A 17,832-nucleotide genomic window follows, 5' to 3' on the forward strand; every position below is an offset into this window, starting at 1 on the left:
ATCATGACCGGAAACTTCAACTCTCATTTACTCATAAACTGACAAATGTGGACACTTGCAATACCATAGAAGAGTCTGATCTTCTACCATTTTGGGATTTAAATTTATTACAACCTGAACTCCAGTTTAATGGCACATGTGGAAGGTTTATTCTCTGTCAGATTTGCTTGCTTCCTCTTCAGTGTCATGTGATACCACCAGGTTCTGCATTAGGAGACTGGGAATTTCCATTCATTTTTGCCTATTCTCTATCTGATCTTCATATATTCTTCAAGATTATCACTACATTTTGATCACTTTTTCAGTGATGATACTGTTTTGAGTCCCTTGATCTTTACTGACACTCATCCTTTGTAACTCTACACCTGCAGTAGGGATCAAAAAATCTCATGTTTTCTTCTAAGCATTCCCTTGGCTCTGCTATCTCAAACCCTTGATTTTTTTTTTAAGTTTTACATAGGTAAGGATAATTTTAAAACTATTTCAACCTGAAATAAATCCCAGTCAAAAATTCCATTTTTCATTATGGAATCCTCTATCACTTTGGTTACTATATGTCAAGACTTCTGAACGTTAAACTTGTTTTTCTTTCTTCCTGAACAAAGAAATGGAATAGCATGTAACAGAATCATCCTCCATTAAACTCAGAATCCATGAAAATTGTACAGTGTGCAGCATGCAGTCCTGAGCTATGAAAGACTAGAGCATTCAGTTCAATGAGAGGTTTAAAAGCTCCTATACCTTCCAGGCATGGAGACAAATTCAGAGGTGCAGAACTCAGAACTTCTCATCTCCTGAAAATATTTGTCACCTTAGAGTAGCCCCAGAGGAGATTACATAAAAGCCCACTTCTAACTTCAAAGTCATTTAGTGTAAAACATCAAGTCAGATGAGAACCAGTTAGCAGAAAAAGTAGACAGTTGTTTTTGTTTCAGAAGGTTGGCTTTGTTTGTTTTAATTTACCTGTATCCTGGCACAAAAATTCCAACAAATTCTAATTTGATGACCAAATGCTCATCAGCTGGAAAATTTCCAAACATTGCAGCTGCATGGCATGCTCTCTTTTCAGCAAAAAGGCCCCAGTTAAAATGCGGAGCAGTACAACAGTCTCTTTTGAGCTAGCCAAGGGACTAGAAATTCCCACTTAATTCTGTTACCTTTGAAATGTAGGTTACATGCACCAGGCATTTCTCCTGAGAATCTTGCTCCACTATTGTCAAAGCACTTTTGTTCTAGAGCACTTACCTCTGGCCTCAGGATAGCCTTCTTACAGGCCTGGCATATAGGACCACTCCGGGAAAAACTGAGGGGAAGACGTCGTGTTCGATTCTGACAAGTTGGTTCCTCACATATTAACCAACCCTGCAGAAAGAGCAAAAGGAAAGAGAAGAAAAAAAAAAATTAGTAAAAATCCCAGGTACAGCTTGTTTTTCCTTCATCCAAACAGTGCATCATAGTCAAAGAGAGGGGAAACAAAAAAAAAACCAACAACTTGAAGTCCTCTTTGAAGCTGATATTTATCAACAAGTGTCCCTAAGATCCAAAAATCACATGTAAAGGGATGAAGATGCTTGTTTAAGGTAATACAATCCATGATGCAGAAGAACATTGAAGTCTTCTTGCTTCGAATGCCCTGTTTGCACACCTCAGTCATCCCTTCCTTGATACATACTGACACCTCTGTAGTTCAGTTCAGAAAATGCTAACATGTAACAGAACTACTTTATACAACCATACAGTCCAGACAAGATACCTCTAAATTTTAAAGTAAAGCGTCACTTCTTTGCTTACACTTTTGAGAGGAAAAGCAGTTTTAATTTTTAGGCTTACTAATGACAGCCAGAAGGCCTCTTTTTAATTAATTTTTTTTTTTTTTTTAAGTAGAAGCTATTGAGACTTTAACCCAAATAGACCCAGTCATGAAAAACTTTTTGCTGTGTTAAAATTATACAAAATCTGATCCAGTTTTCTCTATGTCAGCTCAAGGCGACAAAGAAAAAGGGTTCTCTTAAGAGTAGGAAAGGACAGTTGCTTTTGAGATCAGTAAGGATCTGCAAACATCCTTGGCACAAGGTCCAGACATAGGTTAAAGCAGCACCACACCCTCTTTACAAGAACATCACTTGCAAATGCCTAGGTGAACAGCGTAAGAGAAAATATACAATAAGTTTTTTCCAGAATATTTTTTTCCCAACTCTTGGTAATGGTGCAAAGACCTCCTCAATCACTTTCTCTCCCTATATTTATTAGTGCTGGATGCACTACTACATCCTCAACCCACTGAACATCAAGGGCTTTTTGAACCAATGTACACTTTTAGCATCCACAATACACTGCAGAACAACTATGCGCTGTAGAAGTGTCTTATTTCTCTCAAACACACACACAAAAACTCTTTTTTTCATGTCCTCTTGTTCTTGTATCGGAAGGGAGTAAGATTATTATTATTCTCTGCGTTCACCCTTTCCATTCCACTCATGATATTACAGACCACCATCAACATCACTTGCAACCAAACCCCTTTGAAACCACAGTTCTGCATGGTTGTTCCTTACATGGTAACCATTCCAAATCTTTGTTGTATTGCTCTAATCACTTGTAGGTTCTTTTTAGAATGACAGGATGGGAAAAATGGGACAAACAGGGAGGCAGACAAAACCAGTACTGCACCCTCTGCGCAGGATGCTTGAAGAACCTACTTGTTATCTGCTCTTTTACTCCAGGTGTTTTCCTGGTACACTAGTGAAAATCTGAACACTGAGCAGTCATTTCCAGAATGACATTTTTAAATTATACAAATACTACAATTTCATTACAATTAAGTCATAATAGTCAATACACACAGTGGATGCAAAATTAAGATTGGGTTTTTAGTAACTATATCAGTTGACATTCACTGACAGAAAATTTCACCTAACAAACATTAGTTTAACATTAGTAACTAACATTTCATTTGACTAACAAGTCAACTTAGTATCTGAAAGTCTTCCAGCAACTTTTCTCACTACCCGCTTTTACTAATCCTGAGCAGCTCAGCATTATTAAACTCTATTTTAGTTTATCAGAGATCTCTGCAGTAGAAGTTTCTGCTGTGAACAGTCTATTTCTGCCAGCATTTCCAAACTTTTGCTTTTGTTGCTCCTGCAAAGAAGCTAATCTAAACACACTAGGATTCCTGGTACTTCAATGAAAATAGTTCATACCAGAGGACAACTTGGAAAATTGCTTGCAACCATTCTCACTGACTGTGTAACAAGCTGCATCATCATGTTCCAGCAATGCTTTCAGCCAAACTTCCATCGTGGCAACCGAGGTTTCCGAGTTCTTACCACTACTGCCAGCTTGGTTCGAGGTCAGCAATGAGAGCCTTACTATACATCCAACTATACATCTCTGGTTGATGGAGATTCTGGCTTGCTGACAAGCATATTTGTTAATAAGATCACAGAATGAAAATATCCTGAGTTGAAAGGGACCCATAAGCATCACTGTGGCCAACTCCTGGCTCCACACAGCACCACCCAAAATCCAAACCCTACATCTGAGTGTGTTGTCCAAATGTTCCTTGAACTCTGGCAGACTTGGGGCTGTGACCACTGCCTTGGAGAGCCTATTCCAGTGTCCCATCACTCTCTTAGCAAAGAACCCCTTCACTAGACAAGTTTTCTTTCCTTGTTGGCAAGGACAAAACTGAATCTATTTTGTGACTGAGTAATTCAGTGTCCTGATTCAATAAGATGAAGTAAATCAAATATTTGACTGACATAATTTTATGTCACAGTCTTTCCTATTGTTTGCTGGATTACACAGAGAACTTCTTGGTGGCTTGTTCTCCAAGTAATCGGACAACCTGCACACTTGTCCTTTCACACTTATCATCTTTACCCCTTCATTCAATTCAAAAGCATATTCTTCTATAATCTTTTCACAAGCACAAGAAGTTTGATTCAGGGATTTGCTTTTTGATGTTGTTTTCATTGTGTTGTTTTTTTAGATTAAATGTCAACTCCTTTCCAACTGTTTATTCATTCCAAAAACCTCACTTGCACCATTTCTCCAGCCATGTCATATTCTCATCTTTATCCCACTTGGTGCCATGTACATCAAAACACTTTCTGCTTCTTTTGCAGAAAGGAGCTTTCACGTCCTTGTGGGCAGACCAGAATAATCTGTGAACTTCACAGCAAAAGCAAGGTATGCACCACTACTTAAAGATGTACGCTTAAGTCCATAATGCAGAAATGAAGTACACAAAACAGCTCTAAAAGACTTAAGAGTTGCAAAGAGTCAGAAAGTGCCCCATACATATAGAGGTAGGATTAATTTCACCCAACTTTCTGCAACTAAAAGCCTGATGGCCAGTCTAGAGATCCTATCATCTGTTTACAGTAAATGGAGAATGAAAAAAAGTATCTGCAAAAACCAGTTCACCAAAGATTTTGGGGTGAGACAAACCATTATGTAAGGGCTCTCTTAACAATATAAGGCATACCCCATGTCAGAATAAGCCGTTTTGAAACAGCACAATGTAACTGACACCCATGCTTGGCTTTTATTGTTATGCAGATTAATGTTAATCATTACATATTTAATAACGCAAGCTGAAAAAAATATCAAAAAATGCAGAGATCTTGTATTTCAGTCTGCTGCACAACTATTGCTCTAGCTGTCCCAGTACTGTTCCCACAGCTCCTTACAAATTTGTGGCAAATATCTCAAGTTACCTTAGAAAGATAGAAGCTCTGTGCAAAAGGATGGAACTACTTCATCAGTAGATACTTCACCAGGAAAAGTACTAATTCAGGCCTTGACCCAAGGTCTTTTGGAGTCACTAGGCATAAATGAGCCTCCAGTCAAAAAGCTAGTGCTTAGCTTTGGTTTTGAACATGGACTGTGCAAAAGAGGAAGGTGCAGATCAGTTGCTTCAATTGCTTTTTGTTTGTTTTAAACAATTTGATTTTAATAGACATGGAATAACTCACTTCTGTAAAGCTATTAAAGGGACAAACTTGAGATCTTCACATACTCCCTTCTGTGAGTACTGAGAATATTGTCAGAGCCACCGTGAGAGAGAACTCAAAAACATTTTTGGAAAAAATTGTCATGTATCTTTAATTAAGAAGACAGCAAGGGCATTCTCCCACTGGAAAGCTGTTTCTGTCATATTTGTCTTTTATGTGGTACCTAAGCCTTCCAATGAGTCATTAGGTGGCAATCTGAAATAAACAGGGCTTTAAAACATGCAGCCCGGCAGGAAGAGGTGCAGGAGGTATCCTAGCCCAGTCAGTCCCAAACCCTCCTGGTTTTGCATATAATTGTTTTGGGTGAAACTATTTCTGTGCACAAAAAGAGCACTTCCATGACTCAAGACATATTAAATGATTACGTTTGAACTATAAAACAATTTGTTACACTAGAAAAGCAAAGCATGAAAACTGTCAGATCACAGGGTATTTAGTTAGGGAATGCAAGTACAACTGAAAAAACAAAGCCTAGAATAGGAGCAGCATCCCAACTTCAGCTGAGCAGAACACTCAGAAACAGACAACCATGAAAATACTGCATGATAAAAGTAACAGTGCATTTTCTGCCACCTATTGGCATTTTTAGCTAATGATTAAGAATCAGAGGACTACGCAACTAGCAAGGTACTGCTTCTGTTATCAAGAAAGGGAGAATATTGTTGCTCCTGCCAAACCATGATTACATAATGACATTTGAAGCAAGTTTCTTTATGCAATTACTTCAACCTGCCGTCAAAGAAAATACTGTGAACTTTTGCTGGTCACAAAATATGGAAGGTGAAACGAGATTGAAAAAAAATCCTTGTTCAAACTAAATACAGTAGTTTGTGATTTAAAAAAAGAAAAAGCAAAAGCATTCAGATTCAACATCTTGTTACTATTGTACTTGTTTTTAACTACTACAAACTAATGGCTAAAACAGAACTCGCTTACATTTCTCAGTGTACTTAAAAAGCTGAGATCTAAGTTATCTACATTAAAAGATATATACATATATGTGACATATATGCTAACTGAATGCCCCTTCAGTTTATGGGGAAAATAGTTAATGTAATTTGCCTAGACTTCCTACTAGATATAATTAACATCAAAGAGGTCTTTTCTTCAGTGTCACCTCTCTACAGGACTTATTTGCGTTTGTTTGTACTTACTATCTGTTAATGTCTCTTAACAAATGACAACAATAACTTGCTATTATGCATGGAAATTAAACATGTAGATAACTCAGTAAAGGGAGCTATTTTTAAAAAAGCAGTATCAGAAACTCATAGCTCTTTATGTCTCTTGTTTTGCTTTGATAATTAAGGCATAGCCTTGATTTGTTTTAAACAGAAAACTTTTCCATGGTCATGAATGTTGCAATCAAATTCAATACATGCATTATGTTCCGATTCAATTTGTTCAAGTGTATTACTGTTAACCCTTATTTGATCCATGCCTATCGTCTTCACTGACTAAACAAAACCAATCCTTCCTTTCCCAGCAGCTATCACTAAGTCTGTAAGTTAATTTGCAGTAGATCAAACAAAATCATAATAGAACACCTTCCGTTTTGTTCTACTCAGTATCTGCAACACTGTGAAAAATGAAATACAATTTGACCAAAAAAATAAATAAATAGCCACCTAGAATTTCCAGTCATCCTGTCTACAAATGCTTAAATGCTTAATTCACTTTAAAATATAAAGAAAATGTCTTCAAAAATAAACCCTGAAGCAAATGCACAACATAAAGGAAAATCCCTCAAGAGTACTATGTCCACAAACTGTAGCTAACAGGGAGAAATTTGCAAGTCAAAAGTAATTTTCTTTCTTTGTAAGTCTATTCTTGAGAATTAGTCTCTCTCACTCTAGTGATCAACAAGTATTATAATATTACCCCAAAATACAGAGGCAAGTGGTTTTGGAACAGCCTTTCAAGCAGAAGTTGTCGGAGTCAACAACACGTATTTATTGAGCTTTATCTTAACCATTTTTATAAGCTATATTTCACAGCATAGTCTGGCTGCCTGCTACAGCAGAGAACTGGATGTGCTACTCTACAACACTTCTGTATGTGTTTTCCTGCAGGTGTTTTTCAGATAGCCTGGGTGCTGATGGACTAAGATGCTTTAAACTAACATGGAATGAACAAATGAAATAGTACAAAGGAAAAAGTTGCAAGAACTGAAAATTATTTAGGCCACAATCAGTCACTTTGGAGCTGAATATAAAATGTAATTAGTGCTTCCTTCTCAACAGTCTCCATTCAAAATAATCTTAGAGTGAATTTTTTTAAACGGGATCTTGGTGCATGGCATTCTGTCTCCAGATGGCTATAACACCTAAACTCAAGCACATTGGATCCAAACTTCATTGAATCATTACCAAGCACCCTCAAAAAGAAAGTGTGGGAAGACTATCTGGATCTGCTTTCCTAGTCAATCAGTGAGAGCAGGCTGATAATAAGCCAGTTTTTAGAAGGCTGAGTATCAGACAAAACAATGAAAATTTCCTGATTTGAGCATTATGGATAGCCTGGATTGATGGGCTGAGGCCAACTGTATGAGTTTTAACCAGACCAAGTGTAGAGTCTTGCATCTTGGTTACAAAACCCCCATGCATCGCTACAGGCTTGGGGAAGAGTAGCTGGAAAACTGTATGGAGGAAAAGGATCTTGGAGTGTGACTCAGTGGCCCTAAAGTTATTGGTTCCACTTGCTATAACCTGTTGTACATCTCAAGTGTATTCTCTGTGTCCACCTGTGTCTTCTATAAATATCTGAATGTTGCAGGGAACAGATAGACAAACACTCTTCAGTAGTATGGAGCATCTCAGGAATTAGAACTTGAGACAAAACCTTGGTTTCCAAATTCTTTGGCAAGAGATTTGGCTATTAATAGTAGCTACATCTTTTAAGAACTGCATCACAATTTACACTTCAAACACCACAGGTGGAATCAATTTCCACTTAAAGATAAACCACTACTAAAATAGTGAGGGAAGTTTTTCTGCAGAGTGCTAGAAACTCACAAACTTTTAAGTAAATACAAAGCTCAAGCTGCTTTTTTGTTTCTTCAGAAGAAATACTGAGGTAATAACACTGACACAATCTAATGCAGTGTTGATGCTCAGCAGCAATGAAAACCTGCATGACAGTATGAGGAACTAATGTCACACTCTGGGATTTCAGCAGATGATATGGACTTACATTCCCAAGTGACACTTACATTCCCAAGAGAAAAGCCCTCAAATCAGGGACATAAATATGAAACAAGGTTTCACATAGAAATCTTCACCCACTTCCTGAGCTGAAGCTCGAAGTTTAGTCAAGGAAAACCGGAGTTTTTCATGGGGAAATAAAACTAGTAAAAACCTCAGAAGAACCTCTCTTGGAGAGAAACCAATTCTATTGCTGGTAGGCACAAAAAAAATGAACTCATTCAGTTGCTAAAAGGCCTTTATCAAGATGGAGGTCTCAATGAGGAAAGGCAAGGATTGGCCTGCAAACACATATCACTCTGATGCCCGCTTGCTTCATACACTTTCTCTTTCCCAGCCAGATGCTTCATTCTGATTGTCCTCCCAGGGAAAACACAAAGATGCATAAAATAGCTGCTGGATCAGTACTAGTGATGGAGTAACTTACCTGTGAGTAAAGTAGACTTGATGGAGTCCAATTTAATCAGGAAAACTCCACACAGATGATATCTTAAAACATCTTGCCTAGTCCAGACTGTGCTTTTTCTAGACAGCCTGATGGATATGACCATTCCTTTGAAATTTGTAGCCACTAATGCAAACAGCTTGGAGACTGAATTACCTCAACTTAAAGAAGATCGCATCAACATGTGAAGGAACACAGTATGATGACTAAAGAACTCCCTTTTTATCATCCACTCTTTGGGCAGGAGAAACAAAAACAAGTAAACTCATTGCAAAGGTGAAATTTGGAGATGATCTTGCCAGAAATGTAAGGGAAATGAAAAAAAAAAATATGTATATCCTATCTCAGAAGAGCACTGTATATGGAAAATCAGTCATCAGGTTTCTTCTACATTCTCACATAATTCTGGGTCAGCAACGTTCCCCAGTATCCTTCAAAGCAAGAGAGGACACTCGCCATTCAAGCATATTCAAGACATTAACATCTGTGAGACTGTGAGAAGCATCTTATTTTTGTATTTGAAGGACACCTTCAGGATGTGCAAAGTTTCTTCACATGTAGTTTCAGGTATTTATACCAACCATTCCAACCTTCTTTTCCACTCTAACCACAACTGACTTTATAAAAGTTAGAAAAAATTACTAGAAAAGAGTCCTTTGTGATTTTCATTTGTATGGATTTCCTTACAAAAAGGAGATCAAATTACAGGAAATCAGAAGCCCTAAAGTCAGGTTCAAGAGATCCCTGACTAGAGGTATGTCTGAGTTTCATCCTAGAGTTTCAAGATATGTGTGCAAGTTCTTTTTAAATGCTAGGCATAACTAAATCTTTCACGTAAGTAAATAATCTCTTAATTTACCTAATATTTATACTCAAATCTAACAAAACAAAGGATGAACTTTGAGGATATCTTGTTTTAAATGACTTATACTGCTGTTCTCGCTGTAACATTTAATCATCTCCAAGCTAATAAATTAATTATTTTTCGCAGACTCTTAAAAGGTTGTTTTATAAAAAGAGCTGGGTCAACGATACTATTGATGTTGACTGACTAGCACTTTTGGCTGTTAAAGGAGATCTTAATGTCTTTTAATATATCACATTAAACATATTGCCAAGCCTGTTCTAGCTGAGAAGAAACATACTTTAGTATACTTAGCAAGGCAAAGCACCTTACATTTTCATAAATTCCTTTAAAAATTTATCCTATAGCTTAAATTCCTCACCCAGGGAATGCTTATTCAGTATTCTCTGGTATTCTGTAATGCATTGCCTTTAAGTTCCAAGAATTGATGCAAATAGTTTAAGTAACACAATGACTGAAACTTGTTCCTGAAATTAATCCATGAAACAATCTATAGTTCATTAAGAGATCTGATCACAGATCCAGTGTTACATAATAATGACTACCCATATCACAAGTGAAGAAACTTCTTTTTTCTTTAAACTCACTGATGTCCATTGGCTTCAAACTTCTTTTTTCCCTAGACATTAAATGTTGTACCCAGTTCCTTGCTCTGAAAAAATAACTTATATTTCTCACTATGAGTAGTTTCAGAGTCTGATGCTTCCCGATCATCCAATTTAGGAAAGAAGTAAACAGAGACTACAGCTTTTCACACTCCATTTCATGCTGCTGCCTCACTTCAATGCAAGTTGAAGACACAATTTCAATTTCTTTTCAAAGCACTTCCTCATTTTCAGAGCTTCTTGAGTTTTGGCCTATATAAATGATCTGAATTTAGCTGTGGGATGGAGTGGATTAAAAAACAAAACAAAACACAACAACACAATAAAACTCTCATAAAGAAAGGAAATGCCTTTCCTGTACGGTTCATTCTACTCCTCCCAAATTCATAATTTGCCTGAGAAAACATAATGCAGGACGATCAAAAGATAGAAGCAATCTCTGAGGAAAAATACAGAACTGCTTCTTAAATGAAATAGTAACAAGAAGATATGAAATGCTTTTGAAAGTGTACTACTTGAAAGCAGTACAGACCATGGAGATTGTCTGTTTACATATTCAGTGTTTATTCACAGGAACAACATTAATGGGTGTAATCAAACTGAAGCATGTTAGCCATCAGCTTCCTAGCATAAGCCAAACGATCACTTTACCATCCCTTGAGACAATACTTCTGGCAAGAGAGGATTCCCTCTCCAAAACAGTATCTACTGAACCCTTCTGTCCTCAGAGACACTCCCATCTGTCCACGCAGTTCCCTTCTGCGAAGCTGCCAGTCCAAAGTGACTGAAAGGCAACTGGAGTTGACAGAATCCACATCCTTGAAGGACCAGAGCAACTAGGCAACCTGTCATTAAGGGTACATAGCTTTACTAACTCAATACCTAAAAGTTGATACGAGAGAGAAAATAAATAAATACTGAGTTTCTCAGAAAAACATGGAGTGTCCTTCTGTCTTGAAAATGCTGATGATATTAGAATGAAAGAGAAAGTGATGTGGGCTCCAGGCAGCCATTACAAAAAGTGAAGCTTACCTTTCACACTGAACTGCTCAGATTCAAAATACCCAAAGAACAAAGCCCAGTTCCCTTTGAGTATTGCAGAAATTTCACGTGAACCACAGAAGGTTTAATCAACAACAAAACTCCATCCCATAAGAATAATTTTTATAAGTTTATTCACTTCTGACATATATTAAATACCATTTTATAAACTGGCTACCTCAAGATCCTATTAGTACTGTACTGCTCCTGTGACATAAAGTCACAGAAGATAATATACGTCTATTTCTATGCTACTGAAAATGAAATCCTGTAGACATCCAAGAATTATATGTTGTGATTTGAACGCTGAATGAAAACACCCACCCAAGACTGAAAGAAAACTTCAATAACCTCTAGAAAATATTAACATATATTAGAAAATATTAACGCAATATCAATGTACCCCACCACCCCAAGATGACAAATGCTCAAGGTAACATTAAAAGTGCCTTGAGCAAAATTAACTTACAAGACAGAAGTGAAAAATATCTGTAGGTCACTGCAAAAGTTTTACATGTTATTAAAAATTGATTTTTTTTTTAAAGTAAGACATCTTCAAATGTACAGTCATATGTCATTTCATACAAGTTATTTGAAACTTATTGATCTCATTTGTGTGGACTCTGTCATCAGTCTGCTGAAAAGATAATGGAGCACTCCAAACCCTTATGATAGGTTAGATGCAAACAGTGGCCCTCATTTAAGCACATGTAATAGCAACGCGAACAGACAAAATCCAACCTTAACAGCTGTACATTATACACTAAATTAGCAAGTATGTTCTGCTTTACTTCACATCAAAGCCAATACCTCAGTCTTGTTATCTTCAGTAAAATAAGGTTCTGGGCACCAAAGTACGCAGCCAAAACATAAAGAAGTATGGCACAAGCATTCACAGGTTAAAATACTCTCTCACAGAAAATCAGCAACTACCAGCCTTTTTATTTTACTTAAGACAATATGAAAACAACTAAATTAGATTTCAAGCGAGCAACTGGGAGAAAACTACTACGTATGGAAAATAACACTGAAAAAAAGGATCACTGAAATAGGTTTTATGTACTTCTGTATGGACATCGAAAACCTCTAGACAGATATTCAAGTCTATTCTGTAAAATGTTCTCCCTATTCATACAGCTCAAAGCAAGCTACATTCTTCAGCTGCAGCAGGTCACAAGTAAGTACAGTACCTTGCTTCAGAAATAATTTTGCTTTGTCTGTCAACTGTCAACAAAGCACAAAGAGCTCACACAGTCCATCCATGAATTGCCTGTTAAAGAATCCAGCAAAATACAAACAGTAAGAACTTGAGATTTCTTAAGACCCGCGCCTCTACTTTGCGTAGAAAGCTGAAAACACCATCCTCCTGCCATCTTCCACTATTCTGCCCTCTTTCTTCAAACATAAACGTAGTCTTTAACTTTACCCTACCACAGAAATGTTGTGCAGGAAGTTGGGTGACGTCAGACCTAACAAGACCATGGAGGGAACCAACGTGCCCTTGTACGTGGCAATGTCAGTAAGATATGTCAACTCCAGTACACATTTCGCGTGAGTGAAGAGACAGGGAGATGGTTTACAAGAAACATTTACCTTTGCAACATGATTAAGAACACCTCTAAAATACCGAGAGAATTAATACAGCTGGGAAAACTTTAAAAATAATAATGCACATACATAAATAATACGTAACCTTAGAGGAGCTCGAGAGAATAAATGACAGACAAAATGTTCTCAACATGCTGGTCAACTTAAACTAGAAAAGTTTAAGGCATCACTAAGCAATGTTTGTTCATTTAAGTTTAATTATTTTCTCCTTGAGAATGGAACTAATGAAACTGAATATCTTTCATGGTGTCCACGACCAGTCTGAATGGTCTGTAAACAGGGCTGAGGGCAGACAAGGGAACTGGCTGAGCTGGGGGGTTGCTAGGTGATGCAGAATGTAAACTCACAAACTTGCTCAGGTTTACTTAGCTTTCAGGCTGCTCTCACACAGGCTCTCCAAAGTTTTAAGAATTAATTTCCAGGTAGCTATTTAAAAACAAAAAGCCAAATAATTAAAAAAGAACAACCCTTCCTCCTCTTCACTGCTTCCCTAGCCTACCCCCCCACACAGAACAAAAAAATTAGGAAAGTAGAAAGAAAATTCTCAGCAATAAAGTGCAGGAAAATGCAATATTTTGAATACGATGAGAGGAAGACTCATATTTTCCCCATATAATTTGTATATTATTGTAGAGGACTGACACTTTAGAAAACATTTCATCTCCTTAGATTAATTTTATTTCGTAAATGCAAATAAAAAAGATTTCTGGAGCAATACTGTGGGCATTTAAAGTACTTACAGTGAATATCGAGTCGCATTTACTAATATTTCCCATACGGATTACAAAAGCAAACTTTCCAGTGGAGCCATTTGTTTCTGTCCCCGTCCTTTTCAGAGCTGTGGTTATTTTTTTTATTTTTTTTATTTTTTTTTTACTTTTTTCTAAAGTATCTGATCAGAGATTGTCCGGTAAGAGCACTTTATTAGATCATCAGTCAGAGGGTTTTACAAGCACCGAGAGCTATGGGCTCAAATGCAGCACATCAGTTTTAATAGCCGAAGGTCTAATAGTAAACTGCAGATACTGCTGAGAACTTTCCATGCACTGAACTCTTGAAAAAGCACCATCTCTCAAGCTTAAATGCAGCTGCCTCTTTCAATGCCGCAAATGGGTAAATTTGACAAAAAAGCCACCATTAAGACTACATGAAAGGCTCAAGACAACATCCTTTCAATGCTTTGTACTTCAGTAATCAGATGTACTTACTCACCCCCTCCCCCAAACCCGATCAAGAACTATTTCTGAATGGTAGGAAATAATTCCACTTTGTACATCTTTTAGTTAATCAAGACTTTCTATTCAGCAATTTGACCTTTTGTTCAAAACAGGATTATCAGTTTTTTCGCCAGTTACCAAGGGCGACTCGCATGGTGAACATAATTGCAATAATTTGCAAAACACCATGGCAACCCACATTACAACTAGGTAAATACTGGTCTTTTGTGCTACATTGTTATTTTCAGAGATGCTGAAGTCAAAGAACGAATGACAAATGAACACAAAATTTATATTTGCTTTGTCTCAAAAGAGAAGAAAATTGATAACAAGAATTGGGGGGAAACCGACTACAGCTGTAATTTCTAACTTGATTAATTAGGATGGTAACAGTCCTTAACAGTATATTCAACAAACAGCCCTGACTCGGTCTCTCCACCCACCTCTCCCTCTTTCCTCACTACTACCACTGACCCCCACCCCAGACAAATTTTTGCAGCTAGGAGAACAAACAACTCCATTTGCTCTTTTCTTCAACTTAATGGAATCCTTAATTACAGAATATTGTTCTCCCGTTCTTCATTACACTGAAAACTGCGAGTGAGAGAGAGAAGAAGGAAGCCAGTGCCACGCAGACGGGGTAGCTACAGTCATCTTATCTGCCTTTCTTTTTTTGTCCACAGCGGACCTAAAGATGAGATGGCATTTTTAAAAATAATATTAGCAGCTGCTGCGTAGCAGATAATTAAACTATTTAGTGCTCGAGTTCTCTCACGGGCAGTGGTAGCAAACCACGGAAGCTACAGTCAAGTCATGATTAAAATCCAAAATCAGAGGGAGTGACTGCTTAATTTTTTTTAGTTCGAATTACTAAACAAGGTGGTTTCTAAGAAAATACTTATTGTTGAAGTAATAATTGAAGTAATATTACGTATTTCATTAACTAAGATTTTTTTTAAACTTATTTACTTTTAAATTGCAGGGATCTTATTGTTACAGCATAGGCTTTTACAAAGACTACAGGAAGCCAGATTAAAATCAAGTATTTCAGAAATATGCTACAGAGGAATAATTCAGTTTAAGAAAAGAAAAAAATCACCTGAAACAGTGTAATGCACGTTACTAAAGAGACTTAAAAATAAATTTACTACGTACTACCAATGCACGAGTTCTGAGCTGAGGAATTTATCATGCTACAGTGAACTGACTGAATGGTTCAGACCTTAGTTTTCATGATACCATTAATATAAACAACTTACATTGCTACACAGGCCAAATTCTGCCATCAGACTGCACATGGTTCCTATAACATTAGCATCCTTCAGCAATGAATGTTCTCTGTATGTTCATGCAAAGAGTACATGAAAAATACATTAAGCTGCAAAAAGCATGCAATCAGAAGCCAGTGTAATCCTCATTTCAATTCCCTGTACATACAAATCATGTGTCAACTTACAGTTAAGGACCACATCTTTATTTTAATTCTCATTAAAGGTCTGGATTGCTATTAGGATGAAACAGGCTTGCAATCCCTGCATACTGCAGACACAGAGACTATACGGTAAAACAATTTTAAAAGTAATAAAACAACAAAATCCTGACCCAGAAAGCTGAAAAGTACTTCTGTCTCTGTTACAGAGATCCTCTGTGCTGCTGGCCTAGTCACTACAACTTCATTGGGAAAACTCACAAGCAACAGTCACCTGAAAAATCAGGCTGGTTTTGGTGAAATGTGAAGGTCTACACTGCTGAAGGTTGAGTATATGCAACTGCAACCTTAAAGCCAAGCTCTGCACAATGCTATGTGCTCTGAAAAATCTTTTGCATCATAGACCAGGTACCCACAATTTCAAGTACTTCTGACGTATTCACTCCATGTCTCATTTCTCTGAGAACTAAAAACAACTGTCCTCTCACTCTATAAGAACCATTTAGTACTACAGCGGAGCATGCCACACAGAGAACTCCTTGAGAAAAATAAATAACAAAAGGCAAAGTCACAAGGAGCGCATTCAGTATGCAACAGAGACAAACCATTCCCACCTGCCCGCTAACCTGATGAGTGCCATCCAGCCTGCAGGATGGCAGATTAGCTACTGAAAAAAGGTAACTGCAGATGCATGTGACTTGGGATAAAGTTAAGCAAGCAATATTAAATACTGTATTTCTCAATTTTCAAATGTCAAAGACTCTTCAAAGTCAAGATCTTTCTCCTATTTTAATTTATTTTTAAGAGTCCACCTTTCTGCCCATCCTTCTCCAAAATAAGGTTTAAGGGAATGCACAGATTTTAATGCTGCAGATAGTAACCCATAACAACAGTGCATCTCCTCCTTCTCTGTAAGCCACGTATTTTGCCCAGCATTTGTCAACAGCAGAGTCGGGCAACTTAAGATTTTTCTTTTATAGGTATCACACTCAAATTTAATTGCTTTTCCTGTCCAAATTTTCACTGGTCTATCTTCATGCATCTTGGTACTATTTCAAGCCTCCTTGACCAATTAAGTGCTTACCTAGTGGAATGCCAGTCTGAATAGTCTAATTTAGGCAAGTCTGCTGAATTCTGCTTCTTTGCGTTTCATTTCCACTACATCCACCGAGTTCCAGTTGAACTCTCTTGTGCCAGTTCCAGTCTCTTTGCTCACCTGTAGCCAATCTTTCAATCGCATTTCACATCACAGAACGCCTTGAGTTGGAATGTACTTCAAAGCCCATCCAGTTCCACTGCCTCCTGCTGTGGGCATGCCCCACCACCAGCTCAGGCTTCCCAGGACACCCAACTCAGCCTTGTGCGCCTCCAGGGATGGTTGCTAGTGTCTCACAATCCTCTGAGAACTTGCTTCCACCATTTTACTTTTTCTTTTTAATTCTTTTTACTTTTTAAAAGACATACCTAGCTCCTGCTCTGTCTGCATCTGAAGGCAGCTATTCTCATATTCTCACTAAGGGCCTAAAACCCATTCCTAAAACCCAGAATTCTGACAAGGAACTTTGCTGAACCTGAACATTTGCAAGGACCTGCTGATAAAATAACACATTAAATGCTTTTCTTCGAGCTTATAAATTTAAATAATTTAGGTGGATTTCTACATGGACAGCAAAAGAAATGAAGAATGAAATACATATTCTTCCTCTCAATCAAGCCATACAAATTGCATTTTAGGAATGGCAAAGACATCTGAACAACTGTAATACTGCTTTAGTGCACTATCATGCAATAAGAAAGTGATTATAATTAAAGCGTTTTCACGTGTGTGACCCACACTTAAATTACACTAGACTTTCCCCTTTCCCACTCCTCCTCAGGTGACCACAACACTGCATAAAAAACAGTTGCTCACTGGTGCTCATTAGGCAAATTCATATATCAACATGCACACATTTCAACTGCAACTTCTGGTTTTATAACACTTTAAAATAATTAAATACACCAATAGTCTTCTTTATTCTGAGCTAAAACTACTTAACTCCATTCTAAATGTTTCCATTCTCTTCCTACTTCTGTTATTCAATTAAACACAAGCAAGACACCCCAAAGTCTCAAAACTCTCTTTGGGAGTATTCCGGGATCATTAGGCTTCTTCCTTAGCCTCCCTTCAGCTATCCAATTATTTTTATAACTATGCAGGTCACTTCAAAAGTAATGCCTCCCATTTATCTCCATGGAAACTACTACAGAAACAAAGAACACAACAACACTATTTGATAGAGCAAATTCTCAGCTACAAAACACTATTTTTCAAGTCACAACCACGAGCTACGCATTTCTACCAGTAACAAATAAGTATCTGTATGCCACGCTCATAAAACTGCGCAGCAGAGGTGAT

General features: G+C 37.4%; 1 protein-coding gene across 2 annotated transcripts in view; it reads right to left on the bottom strand.

The window, feature by feature from the left end:
• POLA1 (DNA polymerase alpha 1, catalytic subunit) overlaps positions 1 to 17,832 on the bottom strand; it is a 188,779-nt gene that overhangs the window by 59,628 nt on the left and 111,319 nt on the right. For both annotated transcript variants that reach the window (XM_072332121.1, XM_072332113.1), the window contains exon 35: positions 1,246 to 1,362. In XM_072332121.1, coding sequence (XP_072188222.1) covers positions 1,246 to 1,362 — 117 coding nt within the window. The remainder of the gene's footprint in view (positions 1 to 1,245; positions 1,363 to 17,832) is intronic.

The sequence above is a fragment of the Excalfactoria chinensis genome, chromosome 1 (genome assembly GCF_039878825.1).
Source record: "Excalfactoria chinensis isolate bCotChi1 chromosome 1, bCotChi1.hap2, whole genome shotgun sequence".
In the NCBI taxonomy this organism is placed as follows: Eukaryota; Metazoa; Chordata; class Aves; order Galliformes; family Phasianidae; genus Excalfactoria; species Excalfactoria chinensis.